This window comes from Cadophora gregata, assembly GCF_030347475.1.
Source record: "Cadophora gregata isolate MNR1 chromosome Unknown scaffold_14, whole genome shotgun sequence".
NCBI lineage: Eukaryota > Fungi > Ascomycota > Leotiomycetes > Helotiales > Ploettnerulaceae > Cadophora > Cadophora gregata.
The window spans coordinates 703394-724583 of record NW_026695937.1 but is presented as its reverse complement, the minus strand read 5'-3'; the positions used below and the strand labels follow the sequence as shown (position 1 = coordinate 724583).

Below are 21190 nucleotides of genomic sequence, written 5' to 3'. Positions count from 1 at the left end.
TATCTATTACTATAACTGAGTTACTAAGCGATAAAATTCTAACTCCTACTTTTACTACTAGCTTAGCTGTATCCTAACTATTCCTCTACTTTACTTCTAGTTCCCTACGTAAGTCACTAATATAAAGAGGTAAGGTAATACTATTAAAGTGTATAGTAAGCAGGGACATAGAGGACTACTAACTAAACAGGTAGTAAGAGTAGGAGAGAGAAGATAATATATTTATTACGCGCTATTACGCCTATCTATGTAACCTTACGGAACAGGCTAACTATCTTCCGACCTAGAACCATACTACCCTACTATAGTAGTTAAGCGGAAGCCTGAGTTCTTAGGCGCCTCTAGACTATAATAATATTAATCTACTCTTATTCTCTATACTAATCTCCTTAGAATAATATATATCTTATACTATATAGCTATATAATTCGCTTGTTTTAATATTCTTCTAGCTCTAGCTTTTCTAATAGATTATCCTATACCTATTTATCTATATCCTTAGTTATTATAATAGTTAAGTATATACTTCTTAGTACTTCTTATAAACATATAATATATTCATATTAGCTAGAAGAGAGTCTAATAGTAAGGGCAGGAGAAGCGATTATATTTCTACCTTTACTAGCAGAAGGAATAAGTATAATAATATAAACTCCTTATATAATACATTATTTACAAGGTTTACACTCCCCGGGGTATATTCCTAAGCCTCTAGCTTAAGGGGCTATTTTAGGGGGACAGGGATCCGAAACCCGTATAAAGTAACACATGTAGAAAATAAAAATAAAAGAAATATATAAGTATAAAGCGTTATTTACAAGGGTTACTATCTCCGGGGTATATTCCTAAGTATTCCCTAGACCTTTAAACTATAATCAGTATACTAGAGGATCCAGGTTCTCTACCTAGGCCCGGAGGCTTTAGTAAGATAGACTTTAGTTTATCTAGCGGATTAAAAAAGCCCTTCGACTTAAGCTTCCTCTTACTATAATTCGAGAGTAAATAGCTCTTTTTATACAGCTTGATTCGGCACTAAGCATAGGTGTCTCTTATATTAGAGATCTTACTTTTAGCTAAGGATAAATACCTCTAACACTTATAGCTATAACTAGCGTACTAGTTATAAGGCTTTACCTCTCTCTTACTATAATCTGTCTCTATAATTCTAACTATATAAGCTAGCTAGTTCCGGGTAGGGCCTACTATAACCTGTAGCTATTACTATATTCTATACTACTAAGCTCTAACTATAGTTAGAGGAGAGGGGTCCTAAGCTATAGTTACACGGCTAGGAAGTCCCTAACCTCTCTATAGTGTTCTTATAAATATAGGAGCCTGCTGCTAAGTGTACCTAGCGGCAGATAGAATAGCACTAATAGCTGCCGGTATAGCTATAACTACAGCTACGCTATAAAAGTTAGTAAGTATTTAAATAAGTTAGAACCTATTATAGGAAAAGGAGTTCTAATAATACTTATATAACCGGAGTATCTTTTATCTCTATATCCTTATTCCTATCCTTATCCTCCTTACTACCTAGACTAAAGCTATTACTTTAAGTATTAATAATATACTCGCTTAAATAACGCTTACTAAAGTATTAGAGGGTATATAAGTAAACTTACTTATCCTAACTACTACTACTACTACTAAAGTTATTATTATCTTCCTTCTTAGCTAGAGCTAGGGCAGGAGCTAGAGTAGGAGTAAGAGCTAGAGCTAGAGCTAGAGCTGGAGCTGGAGCTAGAGCTAGAGCTAGGGCAGGGGCGGGGGCGGGGGTAGTAATAGGAGCTAGAGTAGGAGCAGGAGCTAGAATAAGAGTAGGAGCAAGAGCGAGAGTAGTAGCAGAGGCACTACTATATTATATAAGTATTAGACTTCAAGTGTAAGAGAGCTCTTTAACTTATAAAAAACTACTAAGTCTAGTAGTCCCTTTAAGGAGAAGGCAGGCGAGGCGTAGAATAGTCTCTTCTGAGACCGGGAAATTAACTTAGTGCGAAAGTACTTAGGCTTGGGAAGGTATTATTACTATTATTATTATTATTGTTATTACTACTGTTATTACTATTACTGTTACTAGTGCTAGTGCTAGTGCTATAATATGATATAATATGATATAATTTGATATAGGATTTAACTTAAAGAAAAAAAGAAGGAAGAGAAAGGAGAAGGGAATAAAGATATACTTACTCTAACTAACTCTAACTTACCCGAGCTACCTTAGATAGAGATTATTTACTATTATAGACAAGTATTATATTATTTACTACTAGTACACTATAATAGTAGTAAGAGACCGCTAGCTATCCGTAGCTAGAATCTCTAAGCAAGCGTTATTAATTAGCTTATTTACTTTAATTTACTTTAATTTACCTACCTAGTTACTACTAAACTTAATTTTAAATACTAGAATATTATAACTAGCTATATAAGTAAGAATCATATTATTTATTATAAGGGAGTATTATAAATAAAGCGAGGTTTTAATTAAGAGTCGATTAAGCTATATAAAACAAAGCTATCTAGTTAGCTTATTTACTTTAACTTACTTAAAGATACCCTATATTCTACGTCTTATCACTTTATTAGTATTAGAGTTATAGGCTAGGCGCGGCTACTATATGATCTGATTAGCTTACTTACTTCTATTTACTTTAACTAGCTAATATCTAGTACTTCAAACCTCTAGAATTAAGTACTTACTACTAGATATACTATAATAAATATATTATTCTATCCCAGGTACTTTATTATCTATAGTTAAATAATACGCGAGTAATCTATTATTAGTAATATTCTCTTGATCGCTAGTATTAAATTCTTCACTTAAATCAGTACTTATTACCCTCTCGCGAGTAGTACTATCGAGGTATATTACTACTTTATTCTGCACTTAAGAAGTATAAACGCGATTGAAATACTCGACTTAATCAACTAATAGACCTATGCTAACTATACGGATATCCTCTAACTTAAATAAGCTATTTAGTAAGGTCCCTACCTTTAGTTAAGAGAGACTATCTATTATAAGTCTTATTACTTTATTAAAAATATTATTAGAAGCATCGGTAGACATATAATCCCCTAGTATATTCTCTCTAAATTAACGCTCTAATATTACTTGTATATAATAAATAGTAGTATTAGTAGTATAAATACGATTAAAAGTAATATTAGTATTATAAGTAGAATTCCGGTAATACTTTATTTTAATCTTAATTACTTTATTTAGATACTTAAGGTAGAGGTTAGTAGGCTTAAAGCTAGTTCTGCGGCCTTCCTAATTAACTAAGCTAGATATAAGTATAATACGCTAAAGCTCCGGTATATAAATATTATCTTTAAGTAGCTATTAGTAGTAGAGTATCTCGTATATATAGTTAGTTTAATAGGTACTAAGAAAATTAATAATTAAGGGGTCTATATAATAATAAAGTATACTAATATCGCTATACTTAACTTCTTACTTAACTATAAGGAACAGTTTAATTTCCTAAAGGTATTAATATATAGTTATAAACCCCGGGTCTCTATACTTAGTACTATTAAGCTATTTACTATCCTATACTAATCTAGTGAAAGCTTAAAGCTAAATAGACTTGATATACACTAGAAATATATTAGGTATAAGGCTAGAAAGGATATTATTATAAGCCTTACGATAGCTAAAGTTAGTCTTAGTATATTTACTATAATAATCTTTTAATAATAATATATAAAGAATAGCTAGTATATAAGCTTTAAAGCTATAGGGGAGAAGTGCGTCTAGAATATAGTACTTCGGACTATCCCTAGCTATTATAGTATAGCCCTAAGATATTATATCTCTGAGAATAGTATACTCCTCTCTACTAGTTTTAGGCGCTATTATCTAGTGTATACATATTAATAACAACCTAAGGTTATATTAGATATAGAACTATACACTAATACTAAGATACTAATTACAGTGATTATACGTCTTCTCTACGTACTATTATTTATCCTTGACTAAGTAAATATGATATATAGTAAGCTAATCTCTATAGAGTAGCTATAGCTAAGACTTAAAATCCTTATCTAGATCTAAGTATAACTATCGCTAGAAGATATTATTATAAACTCCTATAGTACTAGTAAGAGTCCTCTTATTTTCGAATATAGCTCTAAACTAGTAGTATTCTATCTTACGGATTAGAAGGAGATCGAGCTTTAGTATAAAAGGAAATAAGCTTATCTTATCTTAAAATATTATTTATACTATAGTAGGATAGAGATCTTAGATAGTATCTATAATTAAGAACCGGGTAATACACTCCCTAATAGACTGTGATAGAGATTAATAATATACTAAGTCAGGTAGTAAAGGTAAGACTATATTAAGGGGTAAAGGATAATTAAGACTACTGATCCTAGGGGAAAATATAATATCTTTCTAGGCGAGAGGAACCGTAGGGTTATATATTAATTATATTAGACTTATAATTAGTATCTCTAGGTAAATAATAATTATAGCTATAGTTATAGCCTCTTAAGTCTTAACGTGACTAAGGACCTTATCCCGCTTATTATCTTAAAAGTTAATATTATTATAGATAATAATACTTTAGGGGTTATAACTAAGCGGAGGGAGATAAGTCTGTAGTATATATTAGTCTTATAGTCTAAGTAAAGAGAATTAATAAACGAAAAGTAAGTTAAAGTAAATAGAAGTAAGTGAGCTAGTAGAAAGGTAAGATATAATAGCTAATTAATTAGCTAAATAGTAGAGGTATATCTACACCTTTACTTAAGAAGTAGATTAAAGTAAATAAGCTAATAGAAAGATAGGATATAGTAAGAACTAAGAACTAGGTAACTAAGAATAAGGATAGTAAGCTTATACTCTCGCTTAAAAAGTAAATTAAAGTAAGTAAGCTAATAAGAGGATAGGATATAGTAGGACGTGAGAACTGGATAACTAAGAATAAAGAGCGTAGTAAGCTCGTACTATTACCTAGAGAGTAAATTGAAGTAAATAAGCTAATAGTAGATAGGAGCTTATAATTATAAGAGAATATAAAAGTTAAGAGAGTTTAATTATATACTTTAGCAAGGGCCGCGAGTTCTTTTATTATAGTATTTCTAGTCTAGTACAAATAGTATATACCTAGACCTAATAAGACCTTAATTACTTGATATTTTATACTAGATCTAAGAAAGTATAAGTCTAAGTAGGACTATATATAGTTAGACTACTTCTTAGACTATGTAAAGGAGAGTATACTAGTTATTATAATAGTAGTGCCTTAAAAAGACCTTAATAAAGCGGTTCAGCTTTAATTATACGCGTTCTACGAAGTACGCTTATTTTAAAGTAATAACTGAAGTAAGGCAGACTAGATAGGTGTTACTTTATTTATACTTAAGAAACCCTACTCTATATCTATCTTTTTATCTATCCCTTAGATATTAAAACGCCTAAAGTACTAAGTCTAATGTAAGGCCTTAAATTCCGAGCGTAGTAAATTAAGAGGAACAGAACTAAACGCCGGCCTAATATTATCTAAAGTATATTAAAGTATCTTCCGACGCTACTTAATTATATAGATATATTATAAGTGTATCTTATAAGTATAATCGTCTTTTATAATAAAAGCAATAAGGAACTTCCTAAGAGACTATTTATAGTGCCTAAGAACCTTAAAAACCTGCTTTACTACGGATCCTTTTAAAAGTCTTATCCTACCTAGAGCTCGCTGATATTATATATTCTCTAATTCTCCTTATATAATATTAGCAGAATCAGAGTTACTATTAGAGTCTCCCTGAGAGTCGCTATTAGATTCGCTACTAGAACCTCTATTAGAGCTATCAGTAGAGTCTCTACTAGAGCTATTATCAGAATCGTAGTAGAATAAGCGGGGTAGGGTTAATAGTAGGAAAGAAAGCTCACTAGAGATATTAAATAGACTTAATAAGAGGTTTAAAAGCTTACTAGAGATATAAGGTAAAGGAATCGATAGAAGGTTTAAAAGCTCACTAGAGATATTAAATAGACTCGATAAGAGATTCGAAAGCTCGCTAGAGATATAAGGCCTTATAAGTAGCGGTTATCCTTCACGTAATAGGGGTAAAGATAGTAGTAAAGAGGGGCTACTTATACCGGAAGCGCTATGAGCGGGCATCGTGTTTAAGTCGGAATATTACGTGATTTAGGCTATATATAACAAATAAAGCCTAGTATAAACAATAGAGGTTAAAAAGAGCTTTTAAATACACTTTTTATAATTATAATCAGTTATAATTAATAGGTAGAAGTACCGCGTCGTAGTAGGTAGTTCGATATTAGCTGTTCCTTACTAAAAGTATAGCGTAAACTACTAAAATACTACTATTTTCCCTTAGACCCTCCGGTAGGAATTCGTAGGCTCGCCCTATCCTTAGTATCTAATTAGCCTATTTACTTCAATTTACTCTAATTTACACTAACTTACTTACTAAGACACTAAAAGCTGGATATATAAGGCGTGGCACGAATTACTACTAAAGGAGGGTCTGATTTATGAGATAAAGTAATATTATATTCGTGGTCGTCAAGTTAGAAGAGCATATACGAATAGCTCGTGATACGAGACATGAATAATATACCGCCCATTTGTCACCGGTGTGTCGAACGCAGCTCACGCAGGACTCCCTTTTCCATCAGTATACACGTTTCAGCTTCAGTCCGATTCAATCTCTATTTCCTTACATTTGAGAATAGATTATTTCTATCCTAGAATTTCGTCTTGACCGGCTCTGAATACTGTTACAGTGAGTCATGTAGGTACTTCTCCTTCATAATGACTCTGAGTCTTTCCGACGGTTTCAGTCAAACGATTTATCGATCGCATGCATTGCGCGGACGCGACATCGGCCTTGAACTTGGAAGATGTCCCCAGCTCAATTTGTCGAACCTGGCTTCTTAAAGAAAAAGAAAAAAAAGTTTGGTCTGATGGACCCGACAAAAAGCACCAATTCCTGCACAAAATCCACCTGCGACCATCTTTGAAGTTGGAAAAATTCACTCAGCCTGGCCTCATCATGTGAACTTTTAACATGTCTGCAAACGGCTCGGAAGCAACAGAAACGTCAGTGAACTGGCTAACATATTGCAATTGTATGCCCCAGTTGCTATCGACGTATACTAGCAGCTTCATCGATATATACTGCTGACTCCGTGAGCACTAGAGGCACAACTCGCGAGCCGTCCCTTAGAAGAACAAGCCACAACTGTCACCGTTACCACGTTCCCGAATTACCCTACATCTGGTGGATCTTCCTGCCAAGTTAGGTGCCCGTGCCAACCTAGCTTTCAATCGTGGCCAATCTCGGTACCCATTGGCCCCCAGGTCCAGGCTACCCTGCAGTATATCACGGAGAATTATCGCCGAAAAGGGCCTTGCGTCACGAAAAAGATGTTGGCTACTTGTCCACCGCTACTCATAAACACGTCTGGAATCTGGGATGTTGCTTGGTACAAAGCCTCAAGTCAATGGCCATGCCTGTTGGATAGGAGTGTATGACTTTTTGGCCGAAGATGCAACCAGACAAAGTCTGATCACTGACAAGGTCCACATTTCCCTAGGTAACAAGGTATCTTGCTCTGGGTGCTTTCAAATGCTTTGCTCAGCGAGAGGAGAAGGTGGGCACAAGTACCAGATATTCGATTGAACACAGAACGAGCATAAGGGAGCAACCTTTGCCGCAGATTCGAGTTGGAATATTTTTTAAATTTACTCCAGCCGATTCGGCGACTTACCCTCTCAGAACCGGAAGCAGGTAGGATATTGTCTCTATCCCAGAACCGGTCAGAGACTTGCAATACTCGGAGATAGTGAAGAGAAAAGTGCCACCATCATGACATAATCATATAACATGTCTCCTTAATGTGAGGCTGGATGTATGACTGATTGAGGTTGAATGGGCGGGGAAGGTATCATGCGCGATGAACCCTCCCTGAGGATTTGTCTTACTTTCCAACGGAGATACTGGAGCTCTCGGATACACCTCACCAATGCGGATGGCTCATCCGGCTTATCACCACAGATCATGGAGAGGAGATACAATTCGATGGAGCACTTTTATCAGGTGCACAAATACTCCCCGGTACAGTCGGCCTCAGCCCACTTTGGGAAGAAGATAACAATTATTTCGCCTCGTTGAGACTGGACGCTCCAATCCTAGACGACCGAAATCCGAAATGGCCTCTTGAGGATTTCGTTGGTCAGTCGCTGGGTCTTGGGAAACCTACCGAGAGAACCCACAAGCGCTCGGAGCTGCGATTTGTGATGGGCCCACCAATGCATTGAAGGAACCAAATGCTCCACCTGCCACCCAATCGTGAAACTTGGGAGAGCTAGTCGCCACTGCGGATTCTTCTCACAATTTTCATACATCTCGAAGGTCTGCGCACTTTTAGATGCATCTGGGGTCTTCGTTTATGTTTGGTATTCCGGTCGCTGATATGCTTGGACTCGCTTTTCATTGAATATGCTTGGAATTGTTATCGCTCCGGCTCCTTACATCGCTCACTTCCCCGCAAACCCTTAAGATGGCTTCAAATCGAGCTCCCGAAGTTTATGCTGTCGCGGCTGTTTTCCTGGCGCTGACATGGATGACGGCACTGCTGAGATGTTATGTGCGAGGAGTTGTCGCCAAGAAATTTGGTCTTGAAGATTGGCTGGCTATCTTTTCTTTGGTTAGTCGACAGGTGTGTGTTGTCGGAAGTGGATGTTAATGTAAAACAGATTCTGTTCACCATGACAGCAGTTTTTGCGTTGCAAGGCATATCAAACTCTATGGGGATGCATCTTATCGACATCATGACGGTCAGCCCTCAGAATCTAACTCCTGCGATGATGGTAAGTGTTGATCGGCTTCTCATAGTTTTTTTTTGCTCTAACATTTGCAAGTACTGGTTTTCGACCGAATTGGCTTATGTTCTTACGACTTGCATTCTTAAGATGAGCATCGCGGTATTCCTCCTGCGCATCGCAGTGAAGAAATCACATCGCATCATCCTCTATGTGACAACAGCAGGAGTGATAATCTTCAGCATTGGATATTTCCTATTTCTGGTCTTCCAGTGCTCGCCAGTGGATTATTTTTGGAATCAATTCAGTTTAAAGCCAGGGTCTTGCCTCTCACCGGAGCTGGTTGGGGCAATGACATATGCACACTCAGGGTTGAATGCGCTCGCAGACATCATTCTCGCAGCACTTCCCGTCGTCATTGTTTCTCAGCTGCAAATGAATCCTCGAACGAAACTTACAGTGTCAATAATTCTCTCAATGGGAATTGTGTAAGCTCAAGAACCTTCTATTGCAGAATATCGAGCTAATAAATCAACAGTGCTTGTATAGCAGTCGTCATTCGCATCCCGTATATCAAAATACTTGTTGACAACGCCGATGATTTCCTCTTCTCGTCAACAGACGTCGTCATCTGGTCGGCTATCGAGCCTGGTCTGGCGATCACAGCAGCAAATTTGGCGACTCTCCGGCCACTATTCAGCGCTTGCCTATCACGTAAGAAACTATGGGGGACAACTACTGCCCACGGCACATACGGACACTCGAAGAATATTTCTGCATTTTCTAGTCGCAAGGGCTATGTCCGCAGTGGAAGTAGAGGCAACATTGAAGATATGAATCTGAGCAACTTGAGCAAAAGTGGACATGAAGTTACCATCGAGGCGCTAAACGGTACGCATGGCAGTGGACACACGAGATCAAAACTGGAATCCAGGATCAGTGAGGAAAGATTACAGAAGGCGCCAAGCTGGGACATCGAACGACAGTCTCAAGGACCTCTGGAGGAGTGGCCAGGTTCGCCGCAGGAGATACGTAAGACGGTGCGAACGGAAGTCTACAGTGAAGTGCACCCACCACTTCCCACATCACAACAGGAACTATTCCAGAGCCAACTTGGCCCGAAGACAGATGGAAGGAGAGATGTATGGCCTGAAATAGGGATTGCATTGAGCCAGAGCAGGAGAAAGTCTCACCAGTCCCTCAAAGGACCCACGGCTCACCATTGGATATGATGTGATATGGGTGCATGATTTGATGTGTATGAGAAGAGAGCAGATAACCTGCTTGATAATGCCTTTATGTATATACTTTGGGATGGATATGATACCTAGACAGGTCGGGAGTTCCCTTTGGTACAGGTGTAAATAAGTTTCATATCATGATAAAGGTAGCGAGCAATCGAGGGGTTTCTCATTATTATGGCTACACGCCACAAATTATTGAATACTTCTACTTTCAGGGCCAATGTCCCTCACTTCTCTTTTACTCTTACATCGCCAGCGTTACAACCGACTCTCATACTTCCGTTGACTTCCTCAAATCTCGATATCCCCATCAGCGCAGAATTGTGAAACCACACCCGCAAAACCCGCATCTCCCGGTCCAGCATTACATGCCCGTGCCGGCAGCACCTCCTGCTGCAGGGTCTCCAGAAGTCTCCACAAATGGCCTCATCATCGTTCCCCTTGCTTAACAAAGGTCGGCCGTTTCGGATATCCTGGCCATCGACGCCCATTTCTCTCTGCATAGTGAGGGTCTACGTGGACGGCCCGCTTGCTGCATGTTTGACGGCTTCGAGAACCTCTTGTGGAAGGCAGTTCCGGAGCGGAGCTTATCTGACTTTTTAGCAGATAGAGTTTTGAGTCCGAGGGCTGGGAGTGGGTTTAGAAGTTAACTTGCCTTATATTTATGTGAAGTGTTTAGGCGCGATGGTTGTAACGGCAAAGTAACGATTTATTAGTAAACGACATTGAATGATTTCAAGACAATGTTTTTCAGTATTTACATTGAATGATTTACAGTCGTGATTTTATCATGATCCTTTCCCTTATGTACAGATCTTTGCTCATCATTCCGTTACTTGTGTGCGAGATGACTTACTTCGACAGGACATTGTCAACGTACAGCCCTTGTATCAGCCACGCACATCTCTCGTTAGCAGTGGTATCGACAACTACTCCTCCAATCCCTTCGAGTCCAATCACCATCGTGGTAGAGTTGCTCTGGTGTTGCGGGAAGAACGGAAGTCCCCTTCCATTAGGATTGCCCGTAGTGCTCATGGCGAAATTCGTGATGTATCTCTGCATGGCAGTTGCAATGGCAAGTTGCACAGGAAGACCATCATTCAATGTCGTGGTATCGCCGTTGAAGAATGTGTAGGCAATATCCCCACCGTGGAATCCGGGCGGAACAGTGAAGTAGTAAGGGTATGTCTCGTTTTGGAATGCAACGTCGAGGAACCGGGTGCTGCAGGTGAAGGAAATATCCGCGGTGATGAGCGAAGCACGTCCGAAGAGAGAGGTGTGAGGGTATGTTCCGTCATAGACAGCTGGGTAGAGGGTGTCGAGGATGTAGGCGATTGTCTCGTTGTTAGCTGTTGGGAATACCTCTCTCAAGTTCTTGGCTACTGCTGCATCCGTCGTCAAGAAAGGTGAAGTAGACTGAACGCCTTCTTCTGAGTTATGTGAGACCATCACATTCAGTTCTGTATCGAATTTTCCCTCTGAGAGAAGAACGATGGGGAGCTTGGGGACGAATGTCCCGTCGACGACAGGGCCGAATGTAAACGTGCCGTAAGGAGCTGAGCGTGCGACTACGATGCTATTCAGACCAGCAAGAGTGTCAAAATCAAGCTCACGAAGGGAAGCAACATCGGTAATATCAGTAGAGATGAGAGATTGGGCTTGACTGATGACGGACTTGTAAGTTGCGACTTGCTGGGTATCTCCTGGAACGGGTGGGAAGCCTGGACTTTGCATGATCGCTTGGGAGAATGGAGATGAGCCATTGGAACCGCCATGCGCCGTGACTTGGTGCATGATAGATCCAGCACCGGCTGATTCGCCCATCACGGTGACTCGAGTTGGGTCTCCGCCGAAAAGATGGATGTTCTTCTGGACCCATTCGAAAGCGAGGCGTTGGTCGTACAGCGCTGCGTTGGGAACGCCATCTTGTTCCGAGAATGTCGAGCCAGACAGCCAGCCGAAAAGACCAAGTCTATAGTTCATCGCAACGTAAACCACACCTTCGCCCTCATCGACTTGACTTTGCGCGATCAAAGTGGCGGGATTGCCAGTCGAGGTCTTGTCTCCATAGACATAGCCACCACCATAAACCCAAACAAGTACAGGCGCGGACTTGTTACTGGTATAGATGGACTCGGGGACGATGACATCCAGGAATAAACAATCTTCTGACTGTCTTGGATCCGGCGCGGCAAGCGAATCGATCGTTAATGCCGATGCAACTGCATCAACTTGAGAGCTGACGTAGGCAAGTGTTGCTGCACCGGAACCACCAAGGAAGCAGGAGGCAATTTGCGGTCAATATGGAACGGCTTCAGCACATATAGATCCTTGCTGGCCATCATCGAGGGTACGGTTGATGGTTTTGGGAGGAATTGATGCCTTGAAGCGAAGGTCGCCAATAGGAGCTGCTCCAAATCAGATGTTGGAGAAGTTGTAATAACTTCCGGTTTCCTGTCCACTTGTTAGTTTTACATTTCTTTTTGGGGGTACGAACAGGACTAACGTTGATTGTAGCTTGATGGAGAGCGTATCCCAAGTCAACAGTCGGCAATGATGTGGAGGAGTTTTTCGAAGACGAACTGTTGCTCCAAGCTGACAGAGTTGGAGCTGCGGAAACGACTGCACCAGTGAAGGCGAGGGCAGAGACAAATTGGCCAAGCATCATTGACGTGTGCGAGGTGGCAGTCAAAGAAATGAATGAACTGTCGACCGTAGCTGGCTGGAGAACATGGACGGGGTATCCTCGAGATTGCTATATCCATGAGCGTGAGATTCGACTTCCAATACTCGCCATCTTCCTAGAACGCCACTGGCTAGCTCATGAACTCCGCCCAGGTGCATGGCTGCTGTCCGGCCTTCGCAAAACCTCTTCTTCTCAATCACTTCCTGAATGCGACTTCACGATGATTCTTGGCTTCCAATTTAGGCCAGCGTAAGATCATACACAATTTGTATCATGGGTGCCGACCATCGAATATGATCAAGTTCATCACGTCAACCCTTCTTCTTCGGCGGAATAATGAAACATTTGCAACTGGAACCGAATGTTGTGGATGCTTCCGGTTGCTCCGAAGGCAAAGAAGCTTTCTGCGTAATCTAGATAATCGATATATATCCTGGCATGCGATTGGGGCGTGTGTTGTTATGCATCAAGGTGGATTTTTCGAATATTGGGTGTAGGGAAGCCCCTGGATGTCAATGCGCTGTGTCCATTGGCCGCATAGGCAGGGTTGTGACAGCACGTGATGTAAGTAAACGGGTGTTTCGAGGGCCCGGTTTGGCTCTTTCCACTAGAACTGGTGCTTTGATGATTTGTGCCGAATCAGAATGGTACCTCATAATTTAATAAACGCCTGTTCCTGGTCCTAGGTACTGCCTTGTTTAGTCACTGCTCAAGTTTAGAAGAACATCAGATCGAAGCGCTCGAGTTTCAGAAGGACTAGAAATGACCAAAGCTTGATAGTTCCAAACAGCAAAAAATGATTTCTTTTGTTTATCGTTTGGTTATTCTTTCACATCTTTACTTCACGACAGGAACTCGGAAGTATCACTATCTTTTCTGACAACATAACCTTTGCTTGGCTTCGCTAGTCTTCTCCCAGCGCATGCAGATTTTGAACTGTAGAGTCATCAGAACCCCTCGCCAGACCACTACAACGATAAAGATGAATCACCACGGATGTGATCATATGGATCCAGAGTACACATTCGCATGTCAAGCAATGCATTGCTTCCCTGTATCGAAGGGTAGCGCTTGAACAGATGGAGTGTGCTACTGACAATAGAGTCTCAAAGACGAGTGCAATAGTAAGACGCTATTGTAATAGCCATGCAGGATGGAGCATCGATCGACCGTTCGATGTTTTGATAGAACTGGTCATGGCCTTGGCTCATGGTTGAGATGCGCTTGATTGAGGGATCAAAACAGCGTAAGCGAGTGCTTAAAAAAGGGGGCGGGGTATGGAATCACGTGGTGCTCCCAAGACTGGACATTTAGTTTTGATGACACATTGGGCTTTGGTCTCAGATGCGATAGTTGGACTCGGCTCGGTTGGACAGAGATGTTCGAACGTTAAGGTAGTTCTTTACGCCGAGACGCGTAAACATCATGTTGAGGGAACCTCGCTTGTCGCAGTTGCTCCCCTAGCTGACGCCAACTACGTCATCGTTTTCGCCATCACGCTCAAACATCAAATCGAAGCCCGATTCCTCTTCTGCACGACTTTACAACTTATTAACAACAACAATATCTCGCTCTTCATATTTTTCCTCTCGCACTTCCCCAAATTCGCCTAGAAGCTCGTCATCATGAAGTCGGCAACCCTCACACTCGTCCATGCCTCTCAAGCCGCGTTCGGCATCTACAATCTGTACCTTGCAGCGACCTCTATCAGTAATCTCCAAGGATACGAGGACATGAGCAAGAAAGCAGCAAAGTACTCCAATACTGCTGAACAACAATTACATAAGACGAGAACAACTCAAGCAAGCGGTACAATTGCTGTATGACCCCTAACAACTTCGTCGAAGTCGGTACAAGCAGACTGACCAAAAAATGCAGCTACTAGTCTCAGTCCTCAGCTCCGTCTATCTGACCTTTGGAACTCCTGGGGCGGGTGCTCTCCAGGGTATCGCGGGAGTTAATTTGCTTGTTTTGGTGGCTGCCAGAAAACACGTGGGAGACTTTTGGAAACAGAAGGCTCGAGTGCCATTACCTGGCGTTGGAGATTATAACGAAGCGACGAAAAATACCCAGGAGGTGAGACTAAACATGCAGTATCTTATGGTTAGTTGGTTTGTGGTTGGGGCGTTGGATCTTTTGTTCTAGTCTCTTTTTGTATGGATTCTATCTAGGTGCCGCAGTATCTCCGTTGGGGTAAAGAGCAACTTTGTAATTCTGGTCTGGTTACACTCTAACCAGACGTATGTTCCAACTCAATTATTGATTTCTAGCGGCTCTTTTTTCCAGTGTGACTCCAACTAAGAGCAACTTAGAGCGCGACAAGAGCAATCAAATTTATTTAACAAATGATTGAAGTAAGGTACAACCCCACAACCATCAATACCGTTCGCTTTCAATATCTGACCATAATGATGGAGGAATTGGATGAGTACAGAGGAGCACGTTTTTCAGTTGATAGAAGAACCTATTCGGTGTAGACTAAGGCTATCGTGGAGAATATGGCAAGGAACAGCTCGACGCAAGGAGAACGTATTGTGGCATGGGGGTTGACGGGAAGGTGCAGCTGGCATTCAGGTCTAGGATGTTTACGAAAAGCACAGGTTCGGGATTGAACGACGGAAAATATTTCAGCTCAGAAGAATGCACGGAACGATACCCAAAAAAAAATTGCGGCTCTGCGTTGACGGTGGCTTCAGATCGACTTTTGATGTAACGTCAGTGGATTCTCAAACAGATGATTTAATCGGTGGGATAATATCGCAGATCTACATTAAACCACGGCCAGTTCTGATTTATTCTCGTTAAACTTAACTTACTTTAGGTGAGACTTTCGCGTGATTTCAAAGTAGCATTTCTTCTATCTGATATGTTTATATTGGCTCGGCTAAGCAACGTTTTTCGTCGTCACGATTCAAATCTTGCCGAAATACGTGCCGAACGAGTCCGTTCGGAGTCGCAAGTACCAGTTCAGTTCCAGAGCTGACCAGACCCAGCATAATTCGTTCTCAAACCGACTGCTGTACGGATTCTTCCAGTGGAAACGGTTGTCACAAGAAGATATTCGAGGACCTAAACGAAGGTGTCATGTCATGTGATTTGATTGCTTTTATTTAGGTATCGTCATTTTGGGGGAGATGAGCCATATGAAGATCGGACTAGTTACTACGTATCATTATTAGCTATTTAGGTCTTCGATAGCCGCCGGCAAGTCTCTCTTGGCCAATAGACTGAGAAGTTTTAATTTCAATGAATATCTGCTGAGCAAATTATGAGCCTGTTCTCGGTTCTGATTCTCAAGTACGTGACTTTCCCATCGGGCCTCCTGCATATACCCCAGTCTATTGACTTCCAATTTACTTCACGCCTCCGAATATGTGCGAGTCTGGTGACGGCTCGCAGTCAGCTTGATGGACCCTTGCGTGACGCCATTGCTGCGCGCTGCATGCATTCCCGCGAGCGCGAGCGGTGTTTACCCAACGGCAGATGCATCGGCTAAGGCTTGGCAGAAACAAGCACAAATGTGCTCAAAAATGCTCGTCGCCTTAACTTTAGTGCAAGCACCTAACAAAAGAACTACCAGAACAGGGCTAGTGCGCTCATCTCAAGAACGAAAATCCTTAAGATATTGGTCCCGAGAGTATTTAAAAATAAAGTTCTTAAAGGTACATCTGACATTTAACTGACGACAGCTCTCGAGCAAGACCAGCAGGAAATATCCAGATTCCAAACCGAGCATCACAAAACACGCAACATGGCTTTCGCAGACACCAAAGAATTAGCGAAAGGTTATACGGCAGTCAACAACACGCAGTTTAACGCTGGGCTCTTCCTCCTCGAGCGACTTGGAAGCGTTAGGGGACAAAAAATCCTCGACGTCGGCTGCGGAACAGGCAACCTCACAGCACATCTCTCCAAACTTGTCGGCGATTCGGGGATTGTAGTTGGTGTTGATCCATCTCAAGAACGAATCGCTCTCGCCCAGGAATTCAAGACCTCACATCTGTCGTTTGAAGTTGGAAAAGCCGAAGACTTGTCACGTTTCACTTCCGAAAGCTTTGATGTTGTGTTTGTAAATTCAACTTTCCACTGGGTGCAAGATCAACCGAAAGCTGTTCGAGAGTTTGCTCGAGTTTTGAAGTCGGGGGGTCGACTTGGGATATCGGGTGGCTCGGGAGACTTTGTCGCTATTCATGAGAAAATCAAGGAGGATGTTCTGTCAAGAGAACCGTATCGGCAATATCCAGAGCAAGGAGGACCGACGTTTATTAAACAGCAAGATTTGGAAGGACTTCTTGATCAAGCTGGATTTGGGGAAAGGAAGATCGTGGTGAATACGATTGTCAAGACGGCAAAGGATGGCGCTGCTATGATTGAGTGGCTGGATACCAGTTCGTCTGGTGCGACGTATGGAGGAATTCCCTTAGATCTAAGACCCAAGGCAAGGGAAGAGATGAAAGTGGAATGGGCGAAAGTTACCACGGAAGATGGAATAAAGATGGATCTGGAGTTGTTAGTTACTGTTGCTGTCAAAGGTTGATACCCCACTAGACAATGAGGTCTCTCCGAGCCCAAAAATAAAAATCGACAAAGCTTTAATTTTTGCATGTGCTGGGATAAAACATGGTGAACGAACCAAAATAAATCAGATTTGCGAGCAAACATCTAATGATCTGTTATATTTCTTATTCGTGGCTCCGGGCGCCCGCTCAGAATCTCCGATGCAAGCACCTAGATCACCCCAAAGGTACGCAATTATCCGCGATTCATGCACCAAGAAGAGCACATTTAGGCAACTAATATCCCTTTGGAACTAGCTACTACCCACACAGTTTTGACGCCATTATGTAATTTACCAATGTAGAACAAAAATCCTTCCACTTCGTTGTGTTTCCAACCTGCCCTCACTTAAAGAGGCAACATTCTTCAGCTAGGATCACGCCTGAAGCATTCAATTCTGCTGGCCCGGCGCTGAGTATGCTACCACAACATGGACTCAATATGAAATAGACTAACTCGTTTTAACAGCAAAACATCTAAAATTGAGAGATGGAAGTTTCGGGGATATGTGGCAGCAGCCCTGTGAACAGCATCGAGAGTTCTGAACGAGATATGTCCAGCGAGGAGAAAGGCATTACAGGCACGTTATGTTCTGAAAACTCATCGACACCGACTCTCGATCTCACGAATGGCGTCTCTGCCAATGGGAGTGCTGAGATCACTGTATGGTGGGATGAACCGGAAGATCAGGACATGGCGAATCCAATGAACTGGTCTTCAAGCAAGAAATGGGTAAACATATGCACGATCTCCGTCATCAGCTTCATCGTGTGAGTAAATAAACCATCAAGTATCCTATTGCCAAGCTCAAATCCCAGCAGACCTCTTGTCTCCTCAATGCTGGCGCCAGGCGTCGAGCTCATCACGATCGAGTTCAACACCACATCCAAATCCTTCGCCACCTTTGTTGTCTCAATTTTCGTTCTTGGCTTTGCCGTCGGGTCGCTCATTTTACCACCATTGAGTGAGCTTTACGGCCGTACAGTCGTCTATCACGTAACAAATATTTTGCTTTTGACTTTCACTATCATGTGTGCGCTCTCACAGAATCCCGGGACGCTTTTGGTTGCTCGCTTTTTGTCGGGATTTGTGGGAGTTGCTACTATCACGATCGGCTCAGGGACGATCGCGGACATCATGCCAAGACAGAAGAGAGGGAAGGCTGTATCCATTTGGTCTGTTGGAACTATTCTTGGGCCGATGGTCGGGCCCGTTATTGGAGGGTATGTGGCCCAGACACTCGGATGGAGATGGGTGTTTTGGAGTATTTCGATCGTAGTAAGTCACCAAAGTGTATAGCTATGCTCACCAAATTGTTTATGACCATGACTAGATCGGTGCTGTGACAATTCTAGCCTTCATTGTCCTGCGAGAAACCTATCCTCCCGTCTTGCTCGAACGAAAGGCCACCAAACTCAGGAAAGCTACAGGAAATCCGATTTACAAATCTAAATTAGCTGCAAAGCTCACAAAAAGCGAGCATTTCAAGACCAGCATCTTCCGTCCTCTGAAACTGCTCACTTGCTTCCCAATCGTCACCATCATGTGCACATACGTCGCGGTTCTCTATGGAACTCTTTACCTTCTCTTTGCAACATATTCTTTCGTCTTTAAAGAAGAATATGGATTTTCAACCTCGGCCACAGGACTTGTCTTTCTGGCTGGAGGAGTTGGTACCATCGTAGGCCTGGCCTATGTTGGCCGGTTGAGCGACAGAGCACTGAAGAAACGCACGTCAGCGGGGAAAGCGAACACGCCTGAAGATCGTCTCTCGCTGCTAATAACCATCCCCGGAGCTCTTACGTTTCCTTTGGGTTTGTTTCTCTACGGGTGGACCGCGGAGAAGCATCTCCATTGGATCGTTCCGCAGATTGGGACGGGTATCACAGGATTCGGATCGATTCTGATATTTGTCAGCATTCAAACTTACTTGATTGATGCGTTCGAGGAATATGCGGCAAGTGTCATTGGTGCTAATGCAGTTTTGCGAGGTACTGCAGGAGCACTAATTCCACTTGCTGGACTGACCATGTATGATGGACTTGGATGGGGTTGGGGAAATAGTATACTGGGTTTTGCTGCACTGACTCTCGCTCCATTACCTTGGGTTCTTGGGATTTATGGCGCGAGAGTTCGTTCATTAAGATTGATCAGGGTGAACTTGTAGCCAATGGAAGTTTGTATCTGCTTCAAATACATACTTTCGGAATAATGCTATCAAATTTACTTCCAGTGATGCTCAAGCGCTTCATGACACAACCAGTGAAGACCTGAACGTACATGGATGCTGTGAAGAGCCCGAATAAAACTCAATGTATCTTTCATTATTGTTCGTGGTATTCAAACTGCTCTTGTCTGCTTCACCTTTCTAACACTAAATTTTTCAAGTAACTCAACCCTCGACAACCCTTCCAGATGCAGATTCCCCAGATTTCTCCCTGACTGCATATAATCCACACCCGTCGCCATTCCCGCCAAACTCACAACTGCCTCAACAGATCTCGCATCAATTCCCAGCTTCTCGGCCAAACCATGCCAGCAAACCAACAGATCAGGTACATCCTCAGAAACATTTCTATTGTCAATGTCCTCCGGCGCCAACAACTTCCTATGCGGTTCCGAGTTCTGCGCCAAGTCAACCAGATCTGTAAACGCAGCACCATAACATTTATTCGAAGTATTGAGCACAGTATCTAATTGGAAGCCAAATGCAGCGCCGATTTCTAGACGTACTTTGTCGACTGCCAAAATGGAGTTTGACACAGAGCGGGTGAGACCCTCGCTGTAGAGGAGGAAGGAGCCATCGCTTTCAATGCGGCCGGCGTTCATCAGGATCATGAGGGGGTGAAAGACACCGTTGATGTTTGAGAGAGAGACTTCCACGATATTGTGACACCATTGCAGGCGTTGGGGGAATATTCGTTGTATTTTCGACTTGAATGCCGGGCTGACGTTGGGTTGGAGAGAGGCGATGGAGATTGAGCCTTTCTTCCCGAAGACTGTCAATTCGCCTTCGTTCATTCGACATGAGTATGGCGATATATTCGTTTCGAGTATATTACCAATCTTCATTTCTGCTGCGGCAATAAGAGAGAAGAGGTTGCCTGGTACGGCGATGATAGTGTGTTGACGAAGATCGAAATTCTTCAGCTCTGTGAGGATGGTCATTTGTCCCGTGGAAGGAACAGTGAGAATCATGATTCTCGAGAACTCGACGACTTCTTGCATATCAAATGTGATCCGAAGTTTGGTAATGCCTTTGATTGCACCCGTTGATCTGAGGTGTCCTTTCGCAAGGACATTTTTGGCGTGTCGTGGATGTGTTGGGTGGGAGTATATCAAGACACTGGTTCCTCGACTTTCGAGGTCTGCTGCAAGCGCAAATCCAGCAGGACCTGCTCCAACGATACACACTTTCAGTTGCATGTTCACCATTTGAAGCCTGCTCGATGATGACCGAATATTCTGGTTTATTGATCATAAAGCTTCAAGCCTGAGTGTCGGAGTGTACGATTCAAATAACTATGCTCCACGGTAAGGCAAAAATGGCTTCTTGAGCTAATCCAAAGGAATGCTTCGAAGTACAGCCAAGATCTCGGTAGGTCAGACCCTGTAGTAAACACGGGAAATATCCAGATGTCCACGAATGGCATACGCTCACACATCCATCGTCTCGATCCCGACATCCAGGGCTTCAGCACGTCAACCAAAACAAGCTCAAACAAGCTCCTGACTTCCAAAAACAAATTAAACAATTCCTCATAACCGCTATTATCCTAAGCTGGTTTCGATGTCATAGGACTAGGTCGTCACCGGCGCTTAGACAAAATATAAAAATGGTGCATCTGCCAAGCGTATCCTCGCACTACTTGAGCAAGTTTGCTCAC

General features: G+C 42.2%; 7 protein-coding genes across 7 annotated transcripts; 4 read left to right on the top strand and 3 right to left on the bottom strand.

Moving 5' to 3' along the window:
• Window positions 1–7855: 7855 nt before the first annotated feature.
• ONS95_004321 (uncharacterized protein) lies at window positions 7856–10222 on the top strand. Its single transcript, XM_058497679.1, has 3 exons — window positions 7856–8864; window positions 8916–9304; window positions 9355–10222. The coding sequence occupies exons 1-3, from the start codon at window positions 8640–8642 to the stop codon at window positions 10046–10048; spliced, it is 1308 nt and encodes a 435-aa protein (XP_058352405.1). The 5' UTR covers window positions 7856–8639; the 3' UTR covers window positions 10049–10222.
• A 690-nt stretch (window positions 10223–10912) lies between these two features.
• Window positions 10913–12043, bottom strand: ONS95_004320 (uncharacterized protein; the record flags this gene model as incomplete). Its single annotated transcript, XM_058497678.1, has 1 exon — window positions 10913–12043. One exon carries the CDS (start codon window positions 12041–12043, stop codon window positions 10913–10915), a length of 1131 nt encoding a protein of 376 aa, XP_058352404.1.
• A 435-nt stretch (window positions 12044–12478) lies between these two features.
• ONS95_004319 (uncharacterized protein) lies at window positions 12479–12728 on the bottom strand (the record flags this gene model as incomplete). The annotated part of the gene is made up of 2 exons (XM_058497677.1): window positions 12479–12514; window positions 12567–12728. The coding sequence occupies 2 exons, from the start codon at window positions 12726–12728 to the stop codon at window positions 12479–12481; spliced, it is 198 nt and encodes a 65-aa protein (XP_058352403.1).
• Window positions 12729–14371: 1643 nt separating this feature from the next.
• On the top strand, window positions 14372–14891 carry ONS95_004318 (uncharacterized protein; the record flags this gene model as incomplete). Its single annotated transcript, XM_058497676.1, has 2 exons — window positions 14372–14566; window positions 14625–14891. The coding sequence occupies 2 exons, from the start codon at window positions 14372–14374 to the stop codon at window positions 14889–14891; spliced, it is 462 nt and encodes a 153-aa protein (XP_058352402.1).
• Window positions 14892–16497: 1606 nt separating this feature from the next.
• On the top strand, window positions 16498–17283 carry ONS95_004317 (uncharacterized protein; the record flags this gene model as incomplete). The annotated part of the gene is made up of 1 exon (XM_058497675.1): window positions 16498–17283. The coding sequence occupies one exon, from the start codon at window positions 16498–16500 to the stop codon at window positions 17281–17283; it is 786 nt and encodes a 261-aa protein (XP_058352401.1).
• Window positions 17284–17660: 377 nt separating this feature from the next.
• On the top strand, window positions 17661–19480 carry ONS95_004316 (uncharacterized protein). The gene is made up of 4 exons (XM_058497674.1): window positions 17661–17718; window positions 17772–18073; window positions 18125–18581; window positions 18637–19480. Exons 2-4 carry the CDS (start codon window positions 17793–17795, stop codon window positions 19468–19470), a joined length of 1572 nt encoding a protein of 523 aa, XP_058352400.1. The 5' UTR covers window positions 17661–17718; window positions 17772–17792; the 3' UTR covers window positions 19471–19480.
• Window positions 19481–19636: 156 nt separating this feature from the next.
• On the bottom strand, window positions 19637–21119 carry ONS95_004315 (uncharacterized protein). The gene has a single exon (XM_058497673.1). The coding sequence runs from the start codon at window positions 20736–20738 to the stop codon at window positions 19644–19646; it is 1095 nt and encodes a 364-aa protein (XP_058352399.1). The 5' UTR covers window positions 20739–21119; the 3' UTR covers window positions 19637–19643.
• Window positions 21120–21190: the final 71 nt, after the last annotated feature.